This window comes from Mustela putorius, unplaced genomic scaffold (genome assembly GCF_011764305.1).
Source record: "Mustela putorius furo isolate JIRA1106 unplaced genomic scaffold, ASM1176430v1.1 tig00537335_pilon_pilon_pilon, whole genome shotgun sequence".
NCBI classification, from domain to species: Eukaryota; Metazoa; Chordata; class Mammalia; order Carnivora; family Mustelidae; genus Mustela; species Mustela putorius.
The window spans coordinates 2,780,324-2,806,877 of record NW_025422457.1 but is presented as its reverse complement, the minus strand read 5'-3'; the positions used below and the strand labels follow the sequence as shown (position 1 = coordinate 2,806,877).

Here is a 26,554-nt window from a genome sequence, read left to right as displayed (position 1 = left end):
CTCTCAACCCCGCCCCGCTGGCCGGGCACCGCCGGAGGAGGTGCTCTCCTGCGGGCCCCCGCCTTCGGCGACCGAGGGCTCTCCGCGGAAGAGCCGAGGGCCGCGCGTCCGAGTCCAGGAGGTAAGAGGGGCCCCGGGAGGGCAGCGGGGCGGCTCGCGAGGTGGTTCCCTCGGAGGGATTCCCTGGGGTCCGGGGCGGGCAGCGGGTGCGCGGCCCCCCACCGTGCAAGGTCGGGGTCGACACAAACCTCGACCCCAGGACCGTGAAACCATGATTTGAGCCACAGGTAGACGCTTCACAGACGGAGCACCCCGGGGAGTGCCGGGTTCGGCCGCGGCCCCCGCGGCGCCCAACCAGCGCCCCCCCCCCGGGAAACCCCGCTGCGGAAGCGAGAAAACGGAACCGGAAGCGGCCCCTTCCTCGAGGCGGGGTCTCCTCGCTCCCGCGGGGCGCGGGGAGGAAGCGGGGGCCGCGGCTTCCTGCCCTGCGCCGCTGGGTGATTCGCTCCTGCAGGCCTCACACCTGTGGTAGCGCAAACCCGCGTCCCAAGTTTTCATGGCCGGGTGATGGCGCTTCTGCAGCACCCTCGGTCTCGGGCTCTGCCGGCGAGGGCTCGGCGAGTGTCCCCGCGGCCGGGTGGCAGGAACGCGGGCGCTTCCGGGCTCCGGAGCCGGTGGAGTCGTACCGATCTGCGGGCAGCGGGGCGTGGGTGCTGACCGATGGCTGAACGGCCGCTCTGTGGCCCAACAAGGGACCGAGGGCGGCTGGGCTGCGCACCAGCAGCCGCTCCGTGTGAGCAGGGTGTGCGCGCGCTCGGAGGGCGAGAGAAGCAATCGCTGAATTTTGTGTTTCCCGAGGGGACGTGATTCAGTCTATCATTTAGCGAATGCCTCATTTTCGCCATACGTTATAGCAAGAGGGAGCGGAAAATTGAGAATAACCTAATGTGACAACAGTGAGGAAGTAACGGTCTGAAGTTAAATGAGCAGGGGTTCAGACTTCAGTCTTGGGAGGTTGGAGTCTAAGCTCTTTCCAGTTCTCTCTACTCTTTGAAAAGAAGCGCACCTGCCTGAAGAAGACAGGCCGGAGCCAGCACACGCGCTGAGAGCTCTAAGACAGGCAAATAGGTGTAAGAAATGCAAACGGACACAAAACACATTCCCTCCCCCCCCCATATATGAGGGTACTTTTTCTTTTAAGAGACCATCTATTTCTAGTGAGAGTATGTGAATATGGAAGATATTTATTAATATAGCCTGAGCATTTTTGAAACAATGATATTGTTTTGTTACCGGACATAGAATGGGTTCTAGACTCAGGTTTGGCTGTGGGTTGCTCACGAATCTGTACCGGGAGGCTGGTGATGGTGGGAAGGAAAGGCTGCTTTATTCAGGATGGTGGCAGCCTGGGAAGATGGCAGACTTATGTCTCCAAGGCCATCCTCCCAGGGCGCCTGGGTGGCTCAGTGGGTTGGGCTTCTTGCCTTCCGCTGGGGTCATGATCCCAGGGTCCTGGGGTTGAGCCCTGCATCGCATCAGGGTTCTCTGCTCAGCGGGGAGCCTGCTTCCCCCTTTCTCTCTGACTGTCCTTCTGCCTTCTTGTGCTCTCTGTCTCTTTCTCTCTGCCAAATAAATAAATAAAATCTTATAAAAAAAAAGAAAAAAGGCCATCCTCCCCATCCTAGGGGAAGCGGGAGGGCTTTAAAGGGCAAGGGATGGGAAAGAAAGATGGTGGGGGTGGGTGGAAGCTGTGAGCAGGAGTTGCAGGTGGCCAGTCAGTCCTGTCAGTATGACCCTAAACAGGTGGTCCGGCATCTCTGGCAGCTGTTCGGGAATGTAGTCAGGACTTATCTTCTGGGAAATTCTGGTCCTTCACTCCTCAAGGCCAGTGGTCTGCAAATCTCAAGGAAAGTACATTAGTTCTGCTACAGGTCAGGGAACTTAGGTCGGCAAGCAAAAAGCAGATAAGCTTGAAGTCAATTAACACTTCAGACCTGTTGGTGTGCTGTTACACTTTGGCCAGTCATTCAGTTCTTGGAAATCTATCATAAGAAATCTATGATAAGATTTAGCATAAGAAAACAAGCTTTAAAACATGAAATTTACTGCAACGTTATTTAGAATTGTTAAAAAATCCTAACTTTAAAAATCATGTTCAAAAAATGTTTTAAAAAACTGTTCAGTAATAGGGAAATGAAACAAGTGATTGGTGGCATATTGCAGAGCCATTAAAAGTGTTTGCAAAGACTTTGTGATAAATAGGAAATTATTTATACAATGGCATTAAATGAAAGAAAGCAGGATATTTATACAGTATCCTCACATAACGTGATCTCAGCTATTTTTTTTTAAAGATTTATTTATTTAGTTGACAGAGATTAGGTGGACAAGTAGGTGGAGAGGCAAGCAGAGAGAGAGAGGAGGAAGCAGGATCCCCCCTGAGCAGAGAGCCCAATGTGGGGCTCAATCTCAGGACCCTGGGATCATGACCCAAGCTGAAGGCAGAGGCTTTAACCCACTGAGCCACCCAGGACCCCGATCTCAACTATTTTTTAAAAATTTATAGAAATTTACTAAAATAGGGTGGTTCAGTTGGTTGGGTACCCGACTCTAGATACCGGTTCAGGTCATGATCTCAGGGTTGTGAGACTGAGCCCTGTGGCAGGCTCTATGCATACTGCAGAATCTACTTGAGATTCCCCCTCCCTCTCCCTCTGTTCCTCCCCTGCTTGCACACTATCTCTCTTTAAATAAATTTTAAAAATCTTTAAAAATAAAGAAATATACTAAAGCCTTAAAAAAAGTTTTTTTTTTTTTTTTTTTTTTTTTATGTCAGAGCACAAGCAGGGGGAGCAGTGGGCAGAGGGAGAAGCAGGCTCCCCACAGAGCAAGGACCCCCAACACAAGACTCAATCCCAGGACTCTGAAACCATGACTTGAGCCAAGGTAGACACTTAACTGACTGAGCCACCCAGGCATCCTCTGAAATCTTAACAATGCCTATTTCTGGGTGGTGGGACTACAGTGTCATAATTTTCTTGTTTTTAATTTATATATGTTCACAATATTCTATAGTAAAAAGTTCTATATAAATCAGTAGATGTATTTTGAAGAAGTCGCTAGTAAAATTAACTTTTCTGATTCAAATGCTTTCTCACTTTTATAAAATTACAAAATGGCTCATCTCCTGGTGGAATGTCAGAAGACTTCCAAGAATATTTCCTTCCTCATATTGCTGGTCCACAGCCAGATAGTCCCTATTTATCCTGATGGTTCAAAGAGCTCCATGTCTCTTTGATCAAGTCCCAAGGAGAGAAGTTTTCATTTTCTCAAAGAAAAGGCACAGAATCGTAGCCAGTGGTAATTACCGTCATGGAGACCAAGAGCTCTAACAGCCTTCAGGAGAGTTCCACACCTCCGGCACTGAGAGGACATCAGGGGATGGCATTCAGTTACTCAAAGCTGTTAAAGAAGGAAACATCGAGCTGCTCCAGCAATTGCTGGAAGGAGGGGCTGAGGTCAACTTCCAGGATGAATGGGGCTGGTCAGCTTTGCATAACGCCGTACAAGGTTGCCGGGAGGACATGGTGAATCTTCTGCTTCACTATGGTGCAGACCCTTGTCTAAAGAAGAAGAATGGGGCCACTCCCTTCATCATTGCTGGGATTGTGGGAAATGTGGAGCTGCTCAAACTTTTCCTTTCTAAAGGAGCAGATGTCAATGAGTGTGATGATAACGGCTTCACAGCTTTCATGGAAGCTGCTGAGCATGGGGAGGAGGAAGCCTTAAAATTCCTGTATGAGAATGGGGCAGAGGTGAATTTGAGTCGAAAGACAACGGAGAATCAGAAGAGGCTTAGAAAAGGAGGGGCCACAGCTCTAATGGATGCTGCTGAAAATGGACATGCAGACATCTTGAAGATCCTCCTTGATGAGATGGGGGCAGATATCAAAGCCCGTGACAATATGGGCAGAAATGCTTTGATCTATGCCTTTCGGAAGTCTGATAATGGAAACTTGGTGGACATCATTTCCCTTCTGCTGTACCACGGGGCTGATGTCAATGTGAGGGGAGAGAAAGGGAAGACACCCCTGATCCTGGCAGTGGAAAGGGGGCACTTGGGTTTAGTGCAGATGCTTCTGGAACAAGAACATATAGAGATTGATGACACAGACAGTGAGGGCAAAACAGCGCTTCTGTTGGCTGTCGAACTCAAACAGAAGAAAATTGCTCAACTCTTATGCAACAAAGGAGCCAGCACAGACTGTGGGGATCTTGTGATGATAGCGAGACGCAATTATGACGCTCCCCTTGTAAAGCTGCTTCTCTCTCATGGGGCCAGAGAAGATGGTTGCCCTCCTGTGGAAGACTGGAAGCCTCAGAGCTCACGCTGGGGGAAGGCCTTGGAACATCTCCGCAGAATATACCGCCCTATGATTGGCAATCTCAAGATCTTTATTGATGAAGAATATAAAATCGCTGACACTTCTGAAGGGGGCATCTACCTTGGGTTCTATGAAGGGCAGGAAGTAGCTGTGAAGCGATTCTCTGAAGGCAGCACACGCGGACAACAGGAAGTCTCCTGTCTGCAGAGCAGCCGAGTAAACAATGACTTGGTGACATTCTATGGGAGTGAGAGCTACAAGGACTGTCTGTATGTGTGTCTTGCCCTCTGTGAGCAGACCCTGGAGGAACACTTCGCCGCGTGCAGCGGGGAGGCTGTGGAAAATGAGGAAGATGTGTTTGCCCGAAATGTCCTCTCATCTGTATTTAAGGCTGTTGAGAAACTCCATCTGCTGTGTGGATACACACACCAGGATCTACGCCCACAAAACATCTTAATAGGTGAGTCCCCAGTCTTCTCTTAGAAATCGTGGGGTCTTTATTTACAGAAAGAAAGGAGATTCATTACAGGTCGGAAAGGAGTAGAGTAAATGTGGATCATTCAGTTTGAGGATTAACACAACGGATTCAGGATTATAGTGCTGTCTCTTCTGCTACCAGGTAGAAACTTACCCCACATGGAGGTCGCAGATGCCAATGATACCAGGCTAACTTCATATTTCCTTTGGCAAATACAAGTATGAAGGTTATGTCTTGGATGGAGTCAGCTTCAGAATTTTGAGTTCCTCAAGTAGCCGGCAAATCAGAGAATCCTGAAGGTGTATTCCTTCAGCTAAGATGGTAGCCACTGTGATTTTTTTTTTTTCTTTATTTATTTGTCAGAGAGTGAGAGAGGGCACATAAGCAGGGGAAGTGGCAGGCGGAGCAGGCAAAGGGAGAAGCAGGCTCCCCACTGAGCAAGGAGCCCAACATGGGACTCGATCCCAGGACCCTGGGATTATGACCGGAGCCAAAGGCAGATGCTTAACTAATTGAGCCACACAGGCACATTTAATGGCAAAACCAAGATCAAAATTGGGCATGCCAGGATAAGATACAGCAAGGGGGCAGACGAGTCAGCACCCACTGGCCTCAGCCAAAACCAAAATCAATGAAAGCAACATTAATGGAAAGAAGCAGAGCTGAGTGTCAGTCCCAGGCCATGTGGTGCAGCTGGAAGAGTCTTGGCTTGCTGCACCATGGGGTGCAGCAGAAAGTCTGGTCACGTGTAGGGAGGCTTGCAGCCTAGTCCTGCCGCTTTGTAGCTTTGCACCCTCCAACAAGTCACTTAGTTCTGTGAGCCTTAGTTTCCTCACTAAGATGGACCATATGTCTATCATAAGGTCGCTATGAGGTGCAACGTGTTAGACAAGTTACCTGTATGTTGTAGGTTAGGTACTCAGCAAAGGCTAGGTACTTGTCCAGGGGGCTAAGCTGAAACTGATACCTAATCTACAGGCATGCACTGAGATTTAAGGTAGGTATAAGGGAACAAGACAAAAAGAGGGTTCAGGTATTGAGAGCAGAGAACAGTATTTAATTAAGGTCCTGGATGAGACCTGGAAAGAAGTATGTGGACATCAGAATATAACTGGAATCTGGCTTTTAGTTTGAGGACAAGGGCTAGCGGCATTCCTTCCTGGTTTTAAGCAACTTTGCTGGGGAGACTGACGAAGGCCAGAAATATGTGCAGCTTTACAAAGTGAGGCAGAGTCCTCAAGATGCAGCCAAGGGCAGGGTCCTTTTCAGTTCTAACCGCTCATCTTGATACAGAAGAGTCACATATGTTCACATATCAAGTTCACAGCCACATATCACTACCTCTTCTTCGGCATTTCTGATACCACATCTTCTGTTCTTTTTTTTTTTTAAAGATTTTATTCATTTATTTGACAGAGATCACAAGGAGGCAGAGAGGCAGGCAGAGAGAGAGAGAGGAGGAAGCAGGCTCCCCGCTGAGCAGAAAGCCCGATACAGGGCTTGATCCCAGGACCCTGGGTTTATGACCTGAGCCGAAGGCAGAGGCTTTAACCCACTGAGTCACCCAGGCGCCCCCACCTCTTCTATTCTTAACCTTGAACAATAGAAAATTGAGAATTGATTATATTTCTGCCTCCAAGTGGTGAACCTAACACATACCACAATCTGTTCCTTATATTAAATCCCTAAAACGACAGGAGAAGATTGTTAAATGAATTCCTAGCTGGAGTCAAAATAACAAAAGAACTTTTACAGGACGAAATCTTTGAGGAATTGTAAAGAGACTGAACATGGTAGGATGGGAAGAGAGAAGGACACAGGAGCCCGCACAGATGCAGGGTGCCACAACTAAACATTGCTCCTGAAAGTGGGAGTAGTGCAAAGAAATGCCACTCGGGAGTAATGGAAGCCAGAAGCAGGAGAGGACACAAGACCAGCTAACAGGCAGGTTGCTGCATCAGTAAAAACTAGGAAGATCACACCCTGTGCATTCCCCACAGACCAAGCATCTGTGCCCAGCCTGTCTGTCTGTAGACTGGGCTACTACTTGAGACACTAGAGGTTGATGATTGCAAGAGAAACAAAGAGCAGTTAAATCCACAGGATTTCTGCCAAAATATCCTACTAAGTGGCACATCCTGCTTACCCCCCAAGTTTCACTGAGCAAAACGCAAAGCAGAAGTTCTGACAACTGCCTCCATCTCTGCCCTGTGTTGGGTGGCATTAACAGAAGCAGTTCAAATGGCATCAGGGATTCTCAGCTGCGAAGTAAGGCTTACGGTCAAAAATCACTGAAGATATTTATCATGTGCTGATAACCATAAAAGGGGTGCATGAAAAAGAAGAACTTAGACCCAAAGAAACAAAGCTAACTGAGTATGTTAGTTTCCTATGGCTGCTGGAATAGATTATCACAAACATGGTGGTTTAAAACAGTAGGAATTTATTCTCCATATCAGATACATGATTCATAATTTTTCCCCCATTCTATACATTGTCTTTTCATTTTGTTGATGGTTTCTTTTGCTGTGCAGAAGCTTTTAGTGTGATGTAGTCTTTTTTTTTTTTTTAATTTTAATAAATTTTTTTATTTTTTATAAACATATATTTTTATCCCCAGGGGTACAGGTCTGTGAATCACCAGGTTTACACACTTCACAGCACTCACCAAAACACATACCCTCCCCAATGTCCATAATACCACCCCCTTCTCCCAAACCCCTCCCCCCAACAACCCTCAGTTTGTTTTGTGAGATTAAGAGTCACTTATGGTTTGTCTCCCTCCCAATCCCATCTTCTTTCATTTATTCTTCTCGTACCCACTTAAGCCCCCATGTTGCATCACCACTTCCTCATATCAGGGAGATCATATGATAGTTGTCTTTCTCCGCCTGACTTATTTCGCTAAGCATGATACGCTCTAGTTCCATCCATGTTGTCGCAAATGGCAAGATTTCATTTCTTTTGATGGCTGCATAGTATTCCATTGTGTATATATACCACATCTTCTTGATCCATTCATCTGTTGATGGACATCTAGGTTCTTTCCATAGTTTGGCTATTGAGGACATTGCTGCTATAAACATTCGAGTACACGTGCCCCTTTGGATCACTACGTTTGTATCTTTAGGGTAAATGCCCAATAGTGCAATTGCTGGGTCATAGGGCAGTTCTATTTTCAACATTTTGAGGAACCTCCATGCTGTTTTCCAGAGAGGTTGCACCAGCTTGCATTCCTACCAACAGTGTAGGAGGGTTCCCCTTTCTCCGCATCCTCGCCAGCATCTGTCATTTCCTGACTTGTTGATTTTAGCCATTCTGACTGGTGTGAGGTGATATCTCATTGTGGTTTTGACTTGTATTTCCCTGATGCCGAGTGATATGGAGCACTTTTTCATGTGTCTGTTGGCCATCCGGATGTCTTCTTTGCAGAAATGTCTGCTCATGTCCTCTGCCCATTTCTTGATTGGATTATTTGTTCTTTGGGTGTTGAGTTTGCTAAGTTCTTTATAGATTCTGGACACTAGTCCTTTATCTGATATGTCGTTTGCAAATATCTTCTCCCCTTCTGTCAGTTGTCTTTTGATTTTGTGAACTGTTTCCTTTGCTGTGCAAAAGCTTTTGATCTTGATGAAATCCCAATAGTTCATTTTTGCCCTTGCTTCCCTTGCCTTTGCCGTTGTTCCTAGGAAAATGTTGCTGCGGCTGAGGTCAAAGAGGTTGCTGCCTGTGTTCTCCTCAAGGATTTTGATGGATTTCTTTCTCACATTGAGGTCCTTCATCCATTTTGAGTCTATTTTTGTGTGTGGTGTAAGGAAATGGTCCAATTTCATTTTTCTGCATGTGGCTGTCCAATTTTCCCAGCACCATTTATTGAAGAGGCTGTCTTTTTTCCACTGGACATTCTTTCCTGCTTTGTCGAAGATTAGTTGACCATAGAGTTGAGAGTCTATTTCTGGGCTCTCTATTCTGTTCCATTGATCTATGGGTCTGTTTTTGTGCCAGTACCATGCTGTTTTGATGATGACAGCTTTGTAATAGAGCTTGAGGTCCGGGATTGTGATGCCACCAACGTTGGCTTTCTTTTTCAATATCCCTTTAGCTATTCGAGGTCTTTTCTGGTTCCATATAAATTTTAGAATTATTTGTTCCATTTCTTTGAAAAAGATGGATGGTACTTTGATAGGAATTGCATTAAATGTGTAGATTGCTTTAGGTAGCATAGACATTTTCACAATATTTATTCTTCCAATCCAGGAGCATGGAACATTTTTCCATTTCTTTGTGTCTTCCTCAATTTCTTTCATGAGTACTTTATAGTTTTCTGAGTATAGATTCTGTGTCTCTTTGGTTAGGTTTATTCCTAGGTATCTTATGGTTTTGGGTGCAATTGTAAATGGGATTGACTCCTTAATTTCCCTTTCTTCTGTCTTGCTGTTGGTGTAGAGAAATGCAACTGATTTCTGTGCATTGATTTTATATCCTGACACTTTACTGAATTCCTGTATAAGTTCTAGCAGTTTTTGGAGTGGAGTCTTTTGGGTTTTCCACATATAGTATCATATCATCTGCGAAGAGTGATAATTTGACTTCTTCTTTGCCGATTTGGATGCCTTTAATTTCCTTTTGTTGTCTGATTGCTGAGGCTAGGACCTCTAGTACTATGTTGAATAGCAGTGGTGATAATGGACATCCCTGCCGTGTTCCTGACGTTAGTGGAAAAGCTTTCAGTTTTTCTCCATTGAGAATGATATTTGCGGTGGGTTTTTCATAGATGGCTTTGATGATATTGAGGTATGTGCCCTCTATCCCTACACTTTGAAGAGTTTTGATCAGGAAGGGATGCTGTACTTTGTCAAATGCTTTTTCAGCATCTATTGAGAGTATCATATGGTTCTTGTTCTTACTTTTATTGATGTGTTGTATCACATTGACTGATTTGCGGATGTTGAACCAACCTTGCAGCCCTGGAATAAATCCCACTTGGTCGTGGTGAATAATCTTTTTAATGTACTGTTGAATCCTATTGGCTAGTATTTTGTTGAGTATTTTCGCATCTGTGTTCATCAAGGATATTGGTCTTTAGCTCTCTTTTTTGGTGGGATCCTTGTCTGGTTTGGGGATCAAAATGAGTTTGGAAGTTTTCCTTCCATTTCTATTTTTTGGAACAGTTTTAGGAGAATAGGAATTAGTTCTTCTTTAAATGTTTGGTAGAATTCCCCCGGGAAGCCGTCTGGCCCTGGGCTTTTGTTTGTTTGGAGATTTTTAATGACTGTTTCAATCTCCTTACTGGTTATGGGTCTGTTCAGGCTTTCTATTTCTTCCTGGTTCAGTTGTGGTAGTTTATATGTTTCTAGGAATGCATCCATTTCTTCCAGATTGTCAAATTTATTGCCGTAGAGTTGCTCATAGTATGTTCTTATAATAGTTTGTATTTCTTTGGTGTTAGTTGTGATCTCTCCTCTTTCATTCATGATTTTATTTATTTGGGTCCTTTCTCTTTTCTTTTTGATAAGTCTGGCCAGGGGTTTATCAATTTTATTAATTCTTTCAAAGAACCAGCTCCTACTTTCGTTGATTTGTTCTATTGTTTTTTGGTTTCTATTTCATTGATTTCTGCTCTGATCTTTATGATTTCTCTTCTCCTGCTAGGCTTAGGGTTTCTTTCTTGTTCTTTCTCCAGCTCCTTTAGGTGTAGGGTTAGATTGTGTACCTGAGACCTTTCTTGTTTCTTGAGAAAGGCTTGTACCGCTATATATTTTCCTCTCAGGACTGCCTTTGTTGTGTCCCACAGGTTTTGAACCGTTGTGTTTTCATTATCATTTGTTTCCATGATTTTTTTCAATTCTTCTTTAATTTCCCGGTTGACCCATTCATTCTTTAGAAGGATACTGTTTAGTCTCCATGTATTTTGGTTCTTTTCAAACTTCCTTTTGTGGTTGAGTTCTAGCTTTAGAGCATTGTGGTCTGAAAATACGCAGGGAATGATCCCAATCTTTTGATACCGGTTGAGTCCTGATTTAGGACCCAGGATGTGATCTATTCTGGAGAATGTTCCATGTGCACTAGAAAAGAATGTGTATTCTGTTGCTTTGGGATGAAATGTTCTGAATATATCTGTAATGTCCATCTGGTCCAGTGTGTCGTTTAAGGCCTTTATTTCCTTGCTGATCTTTTGCTTGGATGATCTGTCCATTTCAGTGAGGGGAGTGTTAAAGTCCCCTACTATTATTGTATTATTGTTGATGTGTTTCTTTGATTTTATTATTAATTGGTTTATATAGTTGGCTGCTCTCACGTTGGGGGCATAGATATTTAAAATTGTTAAATCTTCTTGTTGGACAGAACCTTTGAGTATGATATAGTGTCCTTCCTCATCTCTTATTATAGTCTTTGGCTTAAAATCTAATTGATCTGATATAAGGATTGCCACTCCTGCTTTCTTCTGATGTCCATTAGCATGGTAAATTCTTTTCCACCCCCTCACTTTAAATCTGGAGGTGTCTTCGGGTTTAAAATGAGTTTCTTGGAGGCAACATATGGATGGGTTTTGTTTTTTTATCCATTCTGATACCCTGTGTCTTTTGACAGGGGCATTTAGCCCATTAACATTCAGGGTAACTATTGAGAGCTATGAATTTAGTGCCATTGTTTTGCCTGTAAGGTGACTGTTACTGTATATAGTCTCTGTTCCTTTCTGATCTACCACTTGTAGGCTCTCTCTTTGCTTAGAGGACCCCTTTCAATATTTCCTGTAGAGCTGGTTTGGTGTTTGCAAATTCTTTCAGTTGTTGTTTGTCCTGAAAGCTTTTAATCTCTCCTTCTATTTTCAATGATAGCCTAGCTGGATATAGTATTCTGGGCTGCATGTTTTTCTCATTTAGTGCTCTGAAAATATCATGCCAGCTCTTTCTGGCCTGCCAGGTCTCTGTGGATAAGTCAGCTGCCAATCTAATATTTTTACCATTGTATGTTACAGACTTCTTTTCCCGGGCTGCTTTCAGGATTTTCTCTTTGTCACTGAGACTTGTAAATTTTACTATTAGGTGACGGGGTGTGGGCCTATTCTTATTGATATTGAGGGGTGTTCTCTGAACCTCCTGAATTTTGATGCTCGTTCCCTTTGCCATATTGGGGAAATTCTCCCCAATAATTCTCTCTAGTATACCTTCTGCTCCCCTCTCTCTTTCTTCTTCTTCTGGAATCCCAATTATTCTAATGTTGTTTCGTCTTATGGTGTCACTTATCTCTCGAATTCTCCCCTCATGGTCCAGTATCTGTTTGTCCCTCTTTTGCTCAGCTTCTTTATTCTCTGTCATTTGGTCTTCTATATCACTAATTCTTTCTTCTGCCTCATTTATCCTAGCAGTGAGAGCCTCCATTTTTGATTGCACCTCATTAATAGCTTTTTTGATTTCAACTTGGTTAGATTTTAGTTCTTTTATTTCTCCAGAAAGGGCTTTTATATCTCTCGAGAGGGTTTCTCTAATATCTTCCATGCCTTTTTCGAGCCCGGCTAGAACCTTGAGAATTGTCATTCTGAAGTCTAGATCTGACATATTACCAATGTCTGTATTGATTAGGTCCCTAGCCTTCGGTACTGCCTCTTGTTCTTTTTTTTTGTGTTGAATTTTTCCGTCTTGTCATTTTGTCCAGAGAAGAGTATATGAGGGGGCAAGTAAAATACTAAAAGGGTGGCAACAACCCCAGGAAAATATGCTTTAACCAAATTAGAAGAGATCCCAAATCGTGAGGGGGGAGAAAGGGGATAAAAAGAGGTTCAAAAAGGAAGAAAGAAAAAAAGAAAAAAAAAAAGAAAAAAGAAAGAAAAAAAAGAAAAGAATTAAAAAAAAAAAAGAAAACACCTTTCAGAAAGTGGTTGTTTTCTGTTTCCAGAATTGCTGTTCTTCTTCTCTTCGATCTGCCGATGGATTTTCAGGTGTTTGCAATCTTTAGATAAGCTATCTAGCTGATCTCTGGCTAGCTGAAGTAGTCTGGGCCTGCTACTTCTCCGCCATCTTGACTCCTCCCCCTAGTGTGATGTAGTCTTACTGGTTTGTTTTTGCCTTTGTTGCTTGTGCTTTTGGTGTCATATCTAAAATATTGCCAAGAACAATATCAACGTGCTTTTCCCCTATGTTTTCTTCTAGGAGTTTTATGGTTTCAGGTTTTACATGTAAGTCTTTAATCCATTTCAAATTAGTTTTTGTGAATGGCATAAGATAGGGGTCTACTTTCATTCTTTTGCATGTAACTAGTTTATCCAACATCATTATTTGAAGAGATTTTCTTCTCCCCATTAAGCATTCTTGGCTCCCTTGTCAAATATTAGTTGACTGCATATGTGTGGTGGGTTTATTTTTGGGCTCTTTATTCTGTTTCACTCATCTGTGTGTCTGGTTTTATAGCAGTACTGTACTATTTTGATTACTAGGTCTATGTAATGTAGTTTAAAATCAGGAAGTGTGATGCCTCCAGTTCTTTTCTTTCTCAAAATTGCTTTGGATGGATTAGTGCCATTATAAAAAGAGCTAGCTAGTTGTCTTTTTACCATATGAGGATATAGCAAAGAAGGTGGCTGTCTATACACCAGTATGAGGGCCCTCACCATGAAGCCAATGCTGTTGACACCCTGAGCTCAGATTTCCAATGTTCAGAGCTGTGTGAAAGAAATTTCTGTTGTTTAAGCCACACCCATCTACTGTAATTTGTTATAGGATCCAGAATTGACTAAGACAACTATCAAATTATTATTGTTCACACGTGATTCAAAATAAATACAGTATTTTGATATTTTTAACATGCAGTGTTACATTAGTTTCAGGTATACAGTATAATGAGTCAACAATTCTATACACTGCCCAGTGTTCATCATGAAAAGTGTACTTTAATTCCCTTTACTTCTCCCATTCCCCCACTGACCTCCCCTCTGGAAACCACCCGTTCTCTGTATTTAAAAGTCTGGTTTTTTGGGGCACCTGGGTGGCTCAGTGAGTTAAAGCCTCTGCCTTTGGCTTAGGTCATGATCCCAGGGTCTTGGGATTGAGCCCTGCATCAGGCTGTCTGCTCCCCAGGGAGGCTGCTTCCTCCTCTCTCTCTGCCTACTTGTGATCTCTGTCTGTCAAATAAATAAATAAAATCTTAAAAAAAAAAAAGTCTGGTTTTTTGTTTGTCCTTTTCCCCCCCTTTGTTTGTTTATTGCTTAAATTCCACGTTATGAATGAAATTATATGGTGTTTGGCTTTCTCTAACCGACTACTACACTTAGCATTATACTCTTCAAGACCATCCATGTTATCACAAAAGGGAAGATCTTATTTTTTGATGGCTTAGTAATAGCCCATTATATATATATATATATATATGCCACATCTCTTTTACCCACTTATTAATCCATACTTGGGATACTTCCATATCTTGGTTATTGTAAATAATGCTGCAGCACATAAGGGTGTGTATAAATTAGTGGTTTTGTTTTCTTTGGGTAGATACCCAGTAGTGGGAATGGCTGGATCATAGGGTAGCTCTATTTTTAACTCTTTGGGGAGCATCCATACTGTTTTCCACAGTGGCTGCACCAAGTTACATTCCCACCAACAGTGTGCATAAAGGTTCCTTTCTCTCCACATTATTGCCAACACTTATTATTTCTTGTCTTTTTGATTCTAGTCTTTCTGACAAGTGTAAGGTGATATCTCTTCCTGGTTTTGATTTGCATTTCCCTGATGATGAATGGTGTCGAGAATCTTTTCATGTGTCTGTTGGCTGTTTGTATGTCTTCTTTGGAAAAATGTCTATTCAGGACTTCTGCCCATTTTTAATCAAATTGTTTGTTTGTTTGTTTTGGCGTTGAGTTGCATGTGTTCTTTATACATTTTTGATATTAACCTGTTATCAGATATGTCATTCACAAATATCTTCTCCCATTCAGTAGGCTGTCTTGTCGTTTTGCTGATAGTTTCCTTTGCTGTGTAGAAGCTTTTTATTTTGATTCAGTTTTGCTTTTGTTTCCTTGCCTAAGGAGACATATCTGGGAAAATGTTCCTATGGCCAATGTCAAAAGAATTACTGCCTGTTTTTTTTCCCGTTGGGGTTTTATGGTTTCAGGTCTCACATTTAGGTCTTTATTCCATTTTGAGTTTATTTTTGTGTATGGTGTAAGAAAGTGGTCCAGTTTCATTCTTTTGCCTGTAGCTGTCCAGTTTTCCTAAGCACCATTTGTTGTAATACATTTTTTTTTAAACATTTAAGGATCCAGGAAGACTTTCTACCTGCAGACTATATATGAAAGAACTGCTAGAGAATACGCATAAGGAAGGAGAGAAAGAGCCTGGAAGAAAACAGTGACTTATAAGCAGCGCAGAATAAACAAACAAATTAAAAAATTGTTTAAGTAACCTAATTATGTGTTATTTTAAAATTTTTTAAATAAAAATTATTTTTTAATTAACATTTTTGATGAAAAAATATCATCTTAGATGGTATCCCTCGGGTGGGAGTGAGGAGGAAGGGGTTCTCGATTCACTGACAGCGGGGTGGGGTATGCAAATCTTATCCTAACTCTGCCCATCAACTCCTAGCAGTCTGTGATTCTGTAAGTGCAGAAACTAAGTGTAAGAGTTAAAAATCTTTATAGCACTCTCACAGTCGATTGAATCTAAAAATTAAAAAAAAAAAACAAAGCTGGGGCTTGTTAAAACAATTAAGTGTTAGAAGAGATGTGAAGTGTTCCATTAGACACTTGAAATTTAAGTAAGAGAATTCAAAGTGGCTTAAACAGTGAAGGGGGTTTATCAGTTCCAGTAGCTGAAACCAGTCCCAGGTTTCCAACGTGCGCCCTCTACCCCTTGAACCTCACTGCAGGCTACTTCCAACTTCATCCCTCCTCTCCAGGCTCTTGGGCCTCCTTCCTGTCAGAGTGGAATTCCTCAGCTTCCTTTCTGCCTTAGGAAATGCTATCTAGAATTCTCTCTTCCCTGTTCCACTCATCCACGTGAATTCTACTGATCTGTGTCCGAGCATCATTCCTTAAGGAAACTTCTCTCCCACACAGCCATGTGGCTCTTGTTATACAGTTCCGAGCATTCTGCACTTTTGGCTAGCATTTTTATTATTATTTTTTAATTATTTATTTATTTTTTTAAAAATATTTTATTTATTTATTTGACAGACAGAGATCACAAGTAGGCAGAGAGGCAAACAGAGAGAGAGTAAGAAACAGGCTCCCCACTGAGCAGAGAGCCCAATGCGGGGCTCGATCCCAGGACCCTGGGATCATGACCTGAGCTGAAGGCAGACGCTTTAACCCACTGAGCCACCCAGGAGCCTTGGCTAGCATTTTTAAAGTTGCAATTGGGGCACGTGGGTGGCTCTGCCAGTTAAGGGTTTGCCTTTGGCTCAGGTGATGATCCTCGTCCTGGGATCGAGCCTTACATGGGGCTCTGTGCTTCTCATGCAGAGTCTGCTTGCCTCTCTCTGCCCTCTCCCTCCTTGCTCTCTCTCTCAGAAGTCAATAAATAAATCTTAAAAAAAAAAAAAAAAGTTGCAAGTAATTTTACATTCACTTGGCATTCGTCTCCTTGCTCAGAGACTCAGAACTCCAAAGGGCCTGTGCTGTGTTCTCCTTCACTGTCATTCTTCCCCCTCTCTGGACCCTTGTTGAATAATTTAATGGGTTTGTTTTCGCTAGACTGTGAGTTTCCACCCAACTTTGATATCTAAATTCAGAACCAAAGGGGTTGGAGAAGCACACAATTGTGCCAACCATCCTACCACCCAGAGTTACCCGGTAGCTTTCTTAGACACCTTCAAGCCAGAGCAGGAGCCCCTCCTTCAAGGACAGATCACTGACTTGCTCTCCTCTCGTCTGGTTCCCGACCTCGCCCATCCATGCATCCTTCTTCTGGAGGACTCAGCGGCTTCCTTCAAGGGAGAACGATTCTGAAGAGGGCTAATAAGCAGTGGCTCATTTCAAGCACATGGTTAATCCGTGGTAACTGATGACAGTGTCGCAAGGGCTGTGGTTGGTGGGCTTGACTGAGTGGGGGCCTGTGGCGAGCTGCTCTTGGATTTGGAGTCTCGTTGGTTAGTTGTTATTTAGCTTCAGGAAGTCAGCCGTATCTCCGGCCAGCAGTTCCTTTATAAATCTGTGCTTACTGCCCCCAGGAATTGCCCTAGCAGGAACGGGTTAAATTTAAATTTATCCTTGACCTTCCCCACCCCCAGGTCTAGAAATAAAAGAAATTTAAATCTTGCCCGTGGCAGTTACCTAACAGGTCAAATGACACAGTGCACATGACTCTTCTGAAGCGTAAACAGCCATGCAGATATAAGCTTTATTATTGCCTTCTTCAGAGAGGATAGCGCATCGTGGTACATATTTATTTAAGTTAATTACAAGGTGAAGAGAGAGGATATTCATGGCATCTCTACAAACTGTCCCTTAGATTCCAAGAATGCTATTTGCCTGGCAGATTTTGATGAAAGCGTCAAGTGGGCTGGAGAGCCGCAGGAAATCGAGAGAGATCTACAGGTAGTTTCTACAATTGCTTTACTTTCCCATCTCTCTGCTTCCTTATTTGGTCTGTTCCTTCCCTTATTTCCTATGGTCAATTAGACATCATTTCTATTTTAACTCTTCTAACTGACTTTCAAGGCGTTCCCTCAGGGCTCACTGCCTTCATGCCCTTGCAGACAATGGCCTCTCTCTGGCCTGCAGAGGCTCCTTTCTGTATCTATTTGGTTCCCTCTCTTCCTCTACCGGGAGAGAGTAAATGAATTGAGCATGCCACACGGCTTCTAAAATTACCTCCAGGAGATATGTCCAGATGACCTCCAGAGTTCCTGCAGGAGGTATTTCCTGCCTGAAGACAAAGCAAATGGGATTTTTCCTCCGCACTCCTTTGACCTCGTATGCTGACCTCCTAGGAGGACCAGATATGAAGGCCTTCTGAAACCCTGTGAGGGATGGGATAGATCCCCTGCTTGAGAGAGACTAATCTTGGCCACAGAGGTGAAGAGCCTGAAATAGCTGTTTTTCCTGGGAGGAGACAGCAGAAACAGAGCCTGACCCCTGGGGTCCAAAGCTCCCAGATTGACTCTGACCTGTCCAGGCAACTCGGTCCTGGGGGCTTCTCCAGGACGCAGAACGTTCAACCCTGGGGCAAGAGCTCTCCAGTCACCTCTGGCCCTTGCTGCTAAAAGGATTTTAGCTCCTGCCTTCTCTGCTATAGGAAGTGCCAATGCTGGCCCCTCCTTGGCCTTTTTGCCCTGTCATGGCCCAACTCTTGGGGCTGTCATCCTGTCCCATGGACCTGGACTGGCTCCTTTTTCTGGCACTTGACATAGTCCCAACCCAAAGTCCCAGTTTCCAGCCAGAGTCCTGGCATTTCCCTTGTTGAAAACAGTTTTCCTCTCCTCTGTTTATTGACATTCGATCCAAACTTTAAGGTCCAGCTCAAATTCCTCTTCCTCTAAGCAGTTTTTCCCTGACCACTCTGACCTAGGATTATCTTTTGCTCCTTATAATCCTAAACCGTGGGGACTATATACTGTCTTGAAGGGTTCTCCATGCTGAACCTGTGTCTTCTCTCCCTACCAAGCCTGTGGACTCTTGGAGATTTCTCTCACTTTCCATTTGGTCATAACCTGCATCACACCCCCATACAAAGTGATGGTTCACAGATAACTTTGACTTGATTTGTGGCTTTCCTGCAGGCCCTCGGATGGCTGGTCCTGTATGTGGTGAGGAAGGGAGAAGTCCCTTTTGAGACACTGAAGACTAAAAGTAATGAAGAGGTGATTCGACTTTCTCCAGATGAGGAAACTCGGGACCTCATTCGTTGCCTGTTTAACGCAGGAGACGACGTGCAGGGGCACCTGAACGGCCTGCTGGGTCATCCCTTCTTTTGGAGTTGGGAGAAGTAAGTAAAAGTTTATTGCATATTCCAGGCCTCCTCCAGAAGGGAGACAGTGAGTGTATGAGTCATGATATCTATCTATCTATATCCAAATGATAAATATAAATATAGATTTATTTAAAAATATTTTATTTATTTACTTATTTAGAAAGTCATAAGTAGATGCTGTGCTGAGGAGGGAGCCTGATGTGGGGTGCTGTCTCAGGACACTGAGATCATGACCTGAGCTGAAATCAAGAGTCAGGCCCTTTAATCAACTGAGCCACTCAGGTGTGTGTATGTGTGTGTGTGTATATATATACATATACATATATATATGTATATATATATATATATATATAAATTTTTTTTTTAATAAAGAAATGGCTCATGCACTATGAAGGCTGAGAATTCTCACCATCTGCCTCTGTAAGCTGGAGACCCAGGAGAGCCCACAGTGTAACTGAGTCCAAATCCAAAGGCCTGAGGGTCAGGGGCACTGAATGTGGGTTCCAGGAAGAGTTTGAAGGCCTGAGAGCTGGAAGGGCTGAGGCCAGGAGAAGACTAATGGCCCAGCTGAAGAAATCAGATAAGCAGAGGTCAATTCCATCTTTTGTGGGTTGGATGAGGCCCATTCACATTGGGGATGGTGATCTGCCTTACCGAGTTCAGCAGTTCAGATGTGAATCTCATCTAGAAACAGCTCACAGATACACCTAGAATAGTATTTAATCTGTGGCCCGACAATTTAACACTAGTATTAACCATAGTGGTAGGGTGGTCCGGGGAGGAGTCAGGCTGGGAGTCAACAGACCCAGGCTCCCCTCTCAACTTGGCCTTTTGTAGCTGTGTATCTTTGGAACAGAGACTTAACCTCTCTGAATTCTGGTTTTGTTTTCTGAAGAAGCAAAGAAGAGAGGGAAAGAGAGAAAGAGGGAGAAATATGCCCGCCTGCCTCTCCCATCACGCAGAATTTTTAGAGAATTTTTAAAGAATGGTTTTACTACTTTCATCAAACACCAAAATGTAACATTGTTTTCTTTCTGAAAAGAGAGGGTAGAACGGAATGACCATGATAATTCTGTCTTCCTCAGCCGCTATAGGACCCTGAGAGATGTGGGAAATGAATCTGACATTAAAAAGGGTGTGTTTAAAAGCGAGATTGTCCAACTACTGCAACCTGAAAAATCTGAATGTTCCAGAAGTTTTGCCAGGTGGACTTCTAAGGTATGAACCGTTCCTATGGTCTGGAATAAGTATCTGTGTAATGCGTTATGTTAGTTTTTCTAACTTTTTTTTTATATTGTAGGCCTGGCTCAACCAAGGGGTGGAAAAGGGGACTTCCCTGCCTTCCTCTCCAGCCCGGTCCCCCGCTGCCCTGTTGGGTCAGAGGCCAGGCCTTCCTGACAGACAGACTCTCACCTGGACTCCGCCTTAGGATTCCCTTATCCCAGGCCAGGAGACTTTTTCCTTTCTTAGGGCTCTTTCCCTCCAGCGCTGGTTCTGAGAGGGGCCTGGCTAATGATCCTATTACCGTTGGGACAAGAGTAGCTGATTAAATGAGGTTATCCCTGAGGAGCTGCCACACCATGGGGCTCCTCATCCAGGGAGAGCCTGGCGGCCGCTGCTATATACAGCCCAGTTCTGAGCAGCTGCACACACCTCGCTTCCGCCTGAGAAAACACACCATGAAGAAAAGGGGATCTTTCAAATTCCTCCTCTTCAGGAAAAGGTCCATCTAATGAACTAAATACAGTAAAACATAAAAAATAAGTCACCATCTCGATCTAGTCAGTGCTATCAGAACTTTAATTTTTTTTTTAAATTTATTTATTTATTTACTTGACAGGCAGAGATCACAAGCAGGCAGAGAGACAGCCAGAGAGAGGGGCTGGGGGAGCACGCTCCCCGCGGAGCAGAGAGCCTGATGCGGGACTCGATCCCAGGACCCCGGGACCATGACCTGAGCCAAAGGCAGAGGCTCCAGCCCACTGAGCCACCCAGGCGTCCCTCATTTTTTTTTTTTTTTTTAAGATTTACTTATTTATTTTCAGAGAGAGAGAGAGAGAGTGTGTGTGTGTGGGTGTGTGAGAGAGAGAGAGAGAGAGTGAGAGAGCGAGAGAGCAGGGAGGTAGGAGGGGGAGAGGGAGATGGAGAGAGAGAGAGAGAGAGAGAATCTTAAGCAGACTCTATGCTGAGCATGGAGCCCAAGGCAGGGCTGCATCTCTGAGATCAGGACCTGAGCCAAAACCAAGAGTTGGATGCTTAACCAACTGTGTCACCCAGGCACCCCCGAGAACTTTCATTATTATTACTTAGCAGACATCTATCAAGTACCAGTTACTTGCTGAACCTATGCGAGCCCATGGGCATGTGAAGCAGAATACAGCATAGTCCATGGGGGGCTGAGAGACCCACAGAAGCACTGCCTGTGTGATGCACGCTGGGGAGCTCAGAGACTGTGCAAAGCACTATGGGAAAATCCATAATCCTCAGGTCTTTGACTGAGACCCACAGCTCTATCCTATGCCTGATCTAGGACGGCTTCTCCCACACCTCTTTGTTTCTGGGTCTCATTTTGCTTTCCTTCTCTCACTTACCTCTAGATGATACATCACACTCATAATTGCTGCCTTGGCGTCCATCTTTCGGGCTCCCCTTTAAATTCCACAAGGGAAGAGACTATCCATTGTCTTGTCCACTGCTGAATTCCTAGCATGGAGTAAGAGTGCCATAACTCTGGTAATGAATGTCTATAAAACTTCAGCTAAGGGGTGACTAAGTGGCTCAGTCAGTTAAGCATCTGCTTTCAGCTTAGTTCCGGATCCCAGAGTCCTGGGATTGAGCCCCATGTGGGGGCTTCCTGCTCAGTAGAGAGTCTGCTTCACCCTCTCCCTCTGCCCCTTCCCCCTGCTTTCTCTCTCTCTCTCTCTCTCTCTCTCGCTCTCGCTCTCACTCTCAAATAAATAAATAAATAAATAAATTTTTTTTTTTTTTTTTTAAAGAAAAACTTCAGCTGGAATGTAAACTTGTAGGAACAGAGATGTTGGAAACCAAAGTAAATAACAATAACAGCTGACAATTCTCTGGTGCTGACTATATGGTGGTTATAGTTCCCAGGACTTTCTGAGAGTTTCCAGTTAATCCTTATAACAGCCTTTGAGCTAATTACCTTCATGTCACAGGTGGGCCCACGGAGGCACAGACAAAGCATTTTTCCAAAGGTCAAGAACCAGCCCTAGGATCTGCTGCCAGGCTGTCTGGCTGCTGAGGCCGTGTGCTAAAGCTGCTCACTGCAGGAAGCTGTGATGCCATCAAGTCCACCAATGCATTTCACGGCTGAGCTCATGGAGACTCAGACGTGTGACCTGAAGTAGGCAGGGCTGGAGAGGTGGAGGTTGGCACAATCGGGATGGAAAACCCATTCTTTCTTTTCCCAATTCATCAGTTTTTTCCCCTAAGCTTCACCGACTTAACGTTGAATTCTGAGGTCTTCAAGTCTTATCTCTTAGTTCCCCTGTGAGATTTTGATTTTCTGTTGCTTTTTGTGACTTGCCCATTTTCATGGTCGGTTGTTCAGTTTTGCGACCGCATGGAGAAGCCAAGTTTTCCCGTGTTTGCTGCTGCCTCCTCTCCACAGGCCGCCCCATCCTGCCACACAGACACGCTTTCTAAGTATGACAGCTATCGACACGGGTGCATGCACAAAGAGAGAGGCAGTGACTTGAGAGAAGCTGCTCTGGGACACTTAGAGGCAAGGAGAAACATGACACCTTCGGAAATAGAATTCAAAACAAAGTCAAACAAAAACAAGGACACTCGTTTTGGCAATGGCTGCCAGGTTTGATGTTAGTCTGAACGAATCCTCTTCAAAGGGGAAACATAACCAATTACCAACTCGGGTGGGTGGCCACAAGGATAAAAACTGCGTAATATGATGAACAAATGTCTCAGTATAGTAGCCAAAGAATTCCTAAACCATGTTTGAATACATTTAATTTCTCATGGAAAATAGTTCGCTTGGAAAATAGAGACTGGTATGTAGAATTACTTATGATCCTTCATCCAGACAGAACTATGGATAGCATTTTGGTGTATGGTATTTACTTTCATTTGTTTCTTTCTATTAATTTGCATTATTAGTTAGTGGTAATTTGGGCATATACCCAAATTTGCAATTTGCCTCTTTGTATTAATGTCCCGTGAGGATTTATTCTGTGGTGCTAACCACATTTTTGTGTAATGTTTTGTGTTTTAGATTGACACATCTGTTATGCATAAAATGAATAGGTTTTATATAACTAAAAAAAAGCCTGCTTATAAGGACACTCTGAGTGATCTGTTAAAGTTCATCCGGAATTTGGGAGAACATATTAATGAAGACAAAAATAAAGAGTGAGTATTATTTCTGTTCCTGGAAGTCATATATGACACGACGATGATTAAAAAATCCCATTCTAAATTGATATCTGCTATTTGTTAGAAGGAAGAAAATTTATTTTGATGAAATGAAAAGTAATTCCTTTCCCCTATTTGGAAAAGGGCCAACACAAGGGTCTCACAATGAATGGACGTGCCCGGCAAGCTCTCCTCTTCCTTCTTAGCTTTTGCTGAGCCCTCTTGAACAGAAGGGTGGTAACTCCCTTGTGGGGAGCAATGTTGGGGGCCGGGCCGCTGGGTAAGGTGAATGTAGTACTGTAAACATCTAAAAAGTAGACCCGTGTTAGTGAAATCAGATTTTGCGACCCAAAATGTTAGCTGCAAACTCACGAAAAAACCTTGCAGTTTTTATGGCTCTTTTGGATTTTGGAACTGTAGGTAAGAGATTGTAGAACTGTATCATCTTCATGTTCTGGATGATAAAACTGGGATTCACAAAAATTAAGTTGCTAGTTAGCTGAAGAGTTGTTAGGACATGAATCTTGTTCTGTCGGATTCCAAAATCCTTACTTGCTCTGCTCTAGAAATGGAGGGAGCAAAGAAATCTCCGGGCCCAGATGTTATAAAGGGGGAAGACAATCTGGGAGGCAATCACGTGAATACATTTATGTTTCATTTCAGCATGAAGTCGAGAATTGGAGAACCCTTCTCGTATTTGCAAAAGAGATTTCCTGATCTGGTCATGTATGTCTATAAAAAACTACAGAACACGGAATACAGAAAGCATTTCCCCAAAAACTCACAATCCGAAAAAGCACTGGCGTGATGCAGGTCAACCCCAAGTGGTGGCTGAGGCTTTCGACTTCAGGGAGGTCCTTATTTAGCTGTGTGATCCTGGGCACATCACAATTCTCTGGGCCTCTTAATTAACCTGATTGCTGGTGAGGATGTGACAGGTCCTGGCACAGTGTTCAGTATTCCCCACATGTTTATGACTAGACAAGAATATGCTCAAACTACCGTCCGGGACCTTCTCACAGCTTAAGCTTACTGGCAGGAGCTGGGGGGTGGGGTACCCCGCTGAGACTTCTTTTGTCAGTGGCACCAATGGAACCAGTGCCTAGACCTCTAGGGCTGGATTATCTCCTTCCGTTCTCCCAATGACCTTGCAAACTAGGGTTTGTCATCTCCACTGAAGAACTAACACACCTGGGGCACCTGGCTGGCTCAGTCAGTAGAGCATGTGACTCTTGGTCTTGGGGTTGTGAGTTTGAGCCCCATGTTGGGTGTGGAGATTACTTAAAAAATAAAATTTAAAAAAAACCCAAAAAACCCACAAGAACTGGCAGACCTGAGACTCTGAGAATTGGACCTACTTGCCCAAGATCATACAATGTGCACAGAGCACTATATAAACGCATGTTGTGTTATTGTTATCTCTCACGTGGGTACTTTTGAACTTAATTACTAGCCCAGGAATCTTTTGGATGGATCCCAAAAGGAATATGTCAAGGGGCTTCCAGGAAGCTCATTCATTCACTGAGTCCACTTATTCATTCATTCACTCTTTGTTGATCACCGAGAATAAGCCTAGGAACTGATTGTATGAACTGCATTCCTTCTAGAACCACCTACACTGGTTTTCCACAACCTTATGGCAGTAGTTCTCAACTGCCCCTCAACTGGGGGCAGTTTTGCCCCTGAGGGGCCATTTGGCAGTGTCCGGGGATGCTTTTGGTTTCAAATCTGGGAGATAAGGGGGTGTTACTGGCATCTGGTAGGTGGAGGTCAGGGATAATGCCAAATATTCTACGATGCGCAGGATAGCCCCCCACACAATGGAATTATTCAGCCTAAAATATCAGTGGTGCCAAGACTGAGAAACTCTGCCTTAAGGGATTGGGACACCTTTGAACTGACTTGGGGCCCAGGACCATGGATTATGTGGACCACCTCACAGAGGAGTGACTTGGATTTGTTTTCTTGCTTCTGAATTTGTAGTGAAACAATTCCAGTGTCACCTCCCAAGAAGTCTCCTGAACACCCTCACTTTCCACACCCCAGTCCAGGGGCTCTCTCTGGCTCCCTAGCACCCATAGCCACACCAGAGCATGCTTCTCTCCACCTTCGCACGCTTCTTCCCTACTGGAATGTAAGATCTTAAGGGCCCATATAGCAGATATATATCAATATCAATATCAATATATAGATAGATAGATATTAATATATAGATTGATATAGATATATCAGTATATAGATAGCTATATAGATATATAGATATAGAAAATGAGACAGATATCTATAATTTATTTGTATCATTAATGCCTAGCAAAAAGTCTGCCACATACATATTCATTGAAAAATGAATGAGCCATCTTCATACATGAATAATAATGCTACCTGACATTTTAATGGTGCTTGATAATTTATAAATTACACCCACATATTTTCTCTCTTAGTTTTCAAAACAATCCTGGGAGGTAGGTCCTGTTATCCTCGTTTTGCAAGTAAGGATGGAGACCTGTTGATTTACTCTAATACATAGCTAGGAAGTACCAGTGTCTTGATTTGAGCATATTTTTGGCATTAAGTCTGATGTATTTTCCACTCATTCTTGTTTGTGGTGGTCAAGGTGGAGCTTTGTAATGGGAAGGTCAAGGAAAACAAAATGAAACAAACACGGTATCATAGGTTCTTTCTAAAGAGATGGTGGCCTGAACCAGACTTCATTTAAAGTCGAGAAGTGTTGGAGTTCAAGTAAACAAAATTGACGTTGATGTCTTCCGCTCTCACCGGTAACTGTATGGATCATTCTCTCCTTGCTTAAAAAAAGGGAAGTACTGGAAGAAAGAAATTTTAGGCTGTTCTATAAGGTTTTAGGAACAGGGATATTGCTTTGGGTTTTAAAATTACGTTTTGGTTTTCTAATTTGTTGTAAATCTCTGGATATGTCAATCAAAATGCCCATTTGTAAAGCATATTCAATAAAACTTGGAATCATCTAATTAAGTCTGATTTTCTCAATGTGATATTTTCACTATAAAGAGTAGTGATAGCTATAATAGAAAATGTTCAATGAGTAACGCCTGGGTAAGTTTTAAGAAAGGGCATCTTGCTCTTTAGTAATGGGAAAAGGAGCCTATTTTCAGCCCTCCAGTAATTCTGTAACAATAGGCAGCTTGGGTGTCTTTGTAGAAAGGGAAGGAAGGAACTCAATGTTTTAACCTCTGCTTTAATTCTCTGAAGGTTTCTGTGGGCACTCTGTAAATATTTCTCATGCAGTCGTCATTATCACAAACATTTAGTTGAGTGTGTGGCTCGGGTTCGGTGCTGTGTTAGGCAAGGTGATTCTATGCCTGAGCTTGTCAGGCAGAAGCGTAAGTTACATAGAGTTGAGGGGAGGCTACCTGCTG

At 43.5% G+C, this 26,554-nt stretch overlaps 1 protein-coding gene across 1 annotated transcript; it reads left to right on the top strand.

Annotated features, from left to right (window-relative positions):
* On the top strand, nucleotides 1-26,146 carry RNASEL (ribonuclease L). The gene is given in 8 exon segments (XM_004767910.3): nucleotides 1-121; nucleotides 3,203-3,415; nucleotides 3,418-4,845; nucleotides 17,310-17,395; nucleotides 18,580-18,785; nucleotides 19,856-19,988; nucleotides 23,020-23,156; nucleotides 23,823-26,146. Coding segments are annotated over 7 exon segments (2,178 nt in total). The 5' UTR covers nucleotides 1-121; nucleotides 3,203-3,372; the 3' UTR covers nucleotides 23,968-26,146.
* Nucleotides 26,147-26,554: the final 408 nt, after the last annotated feature.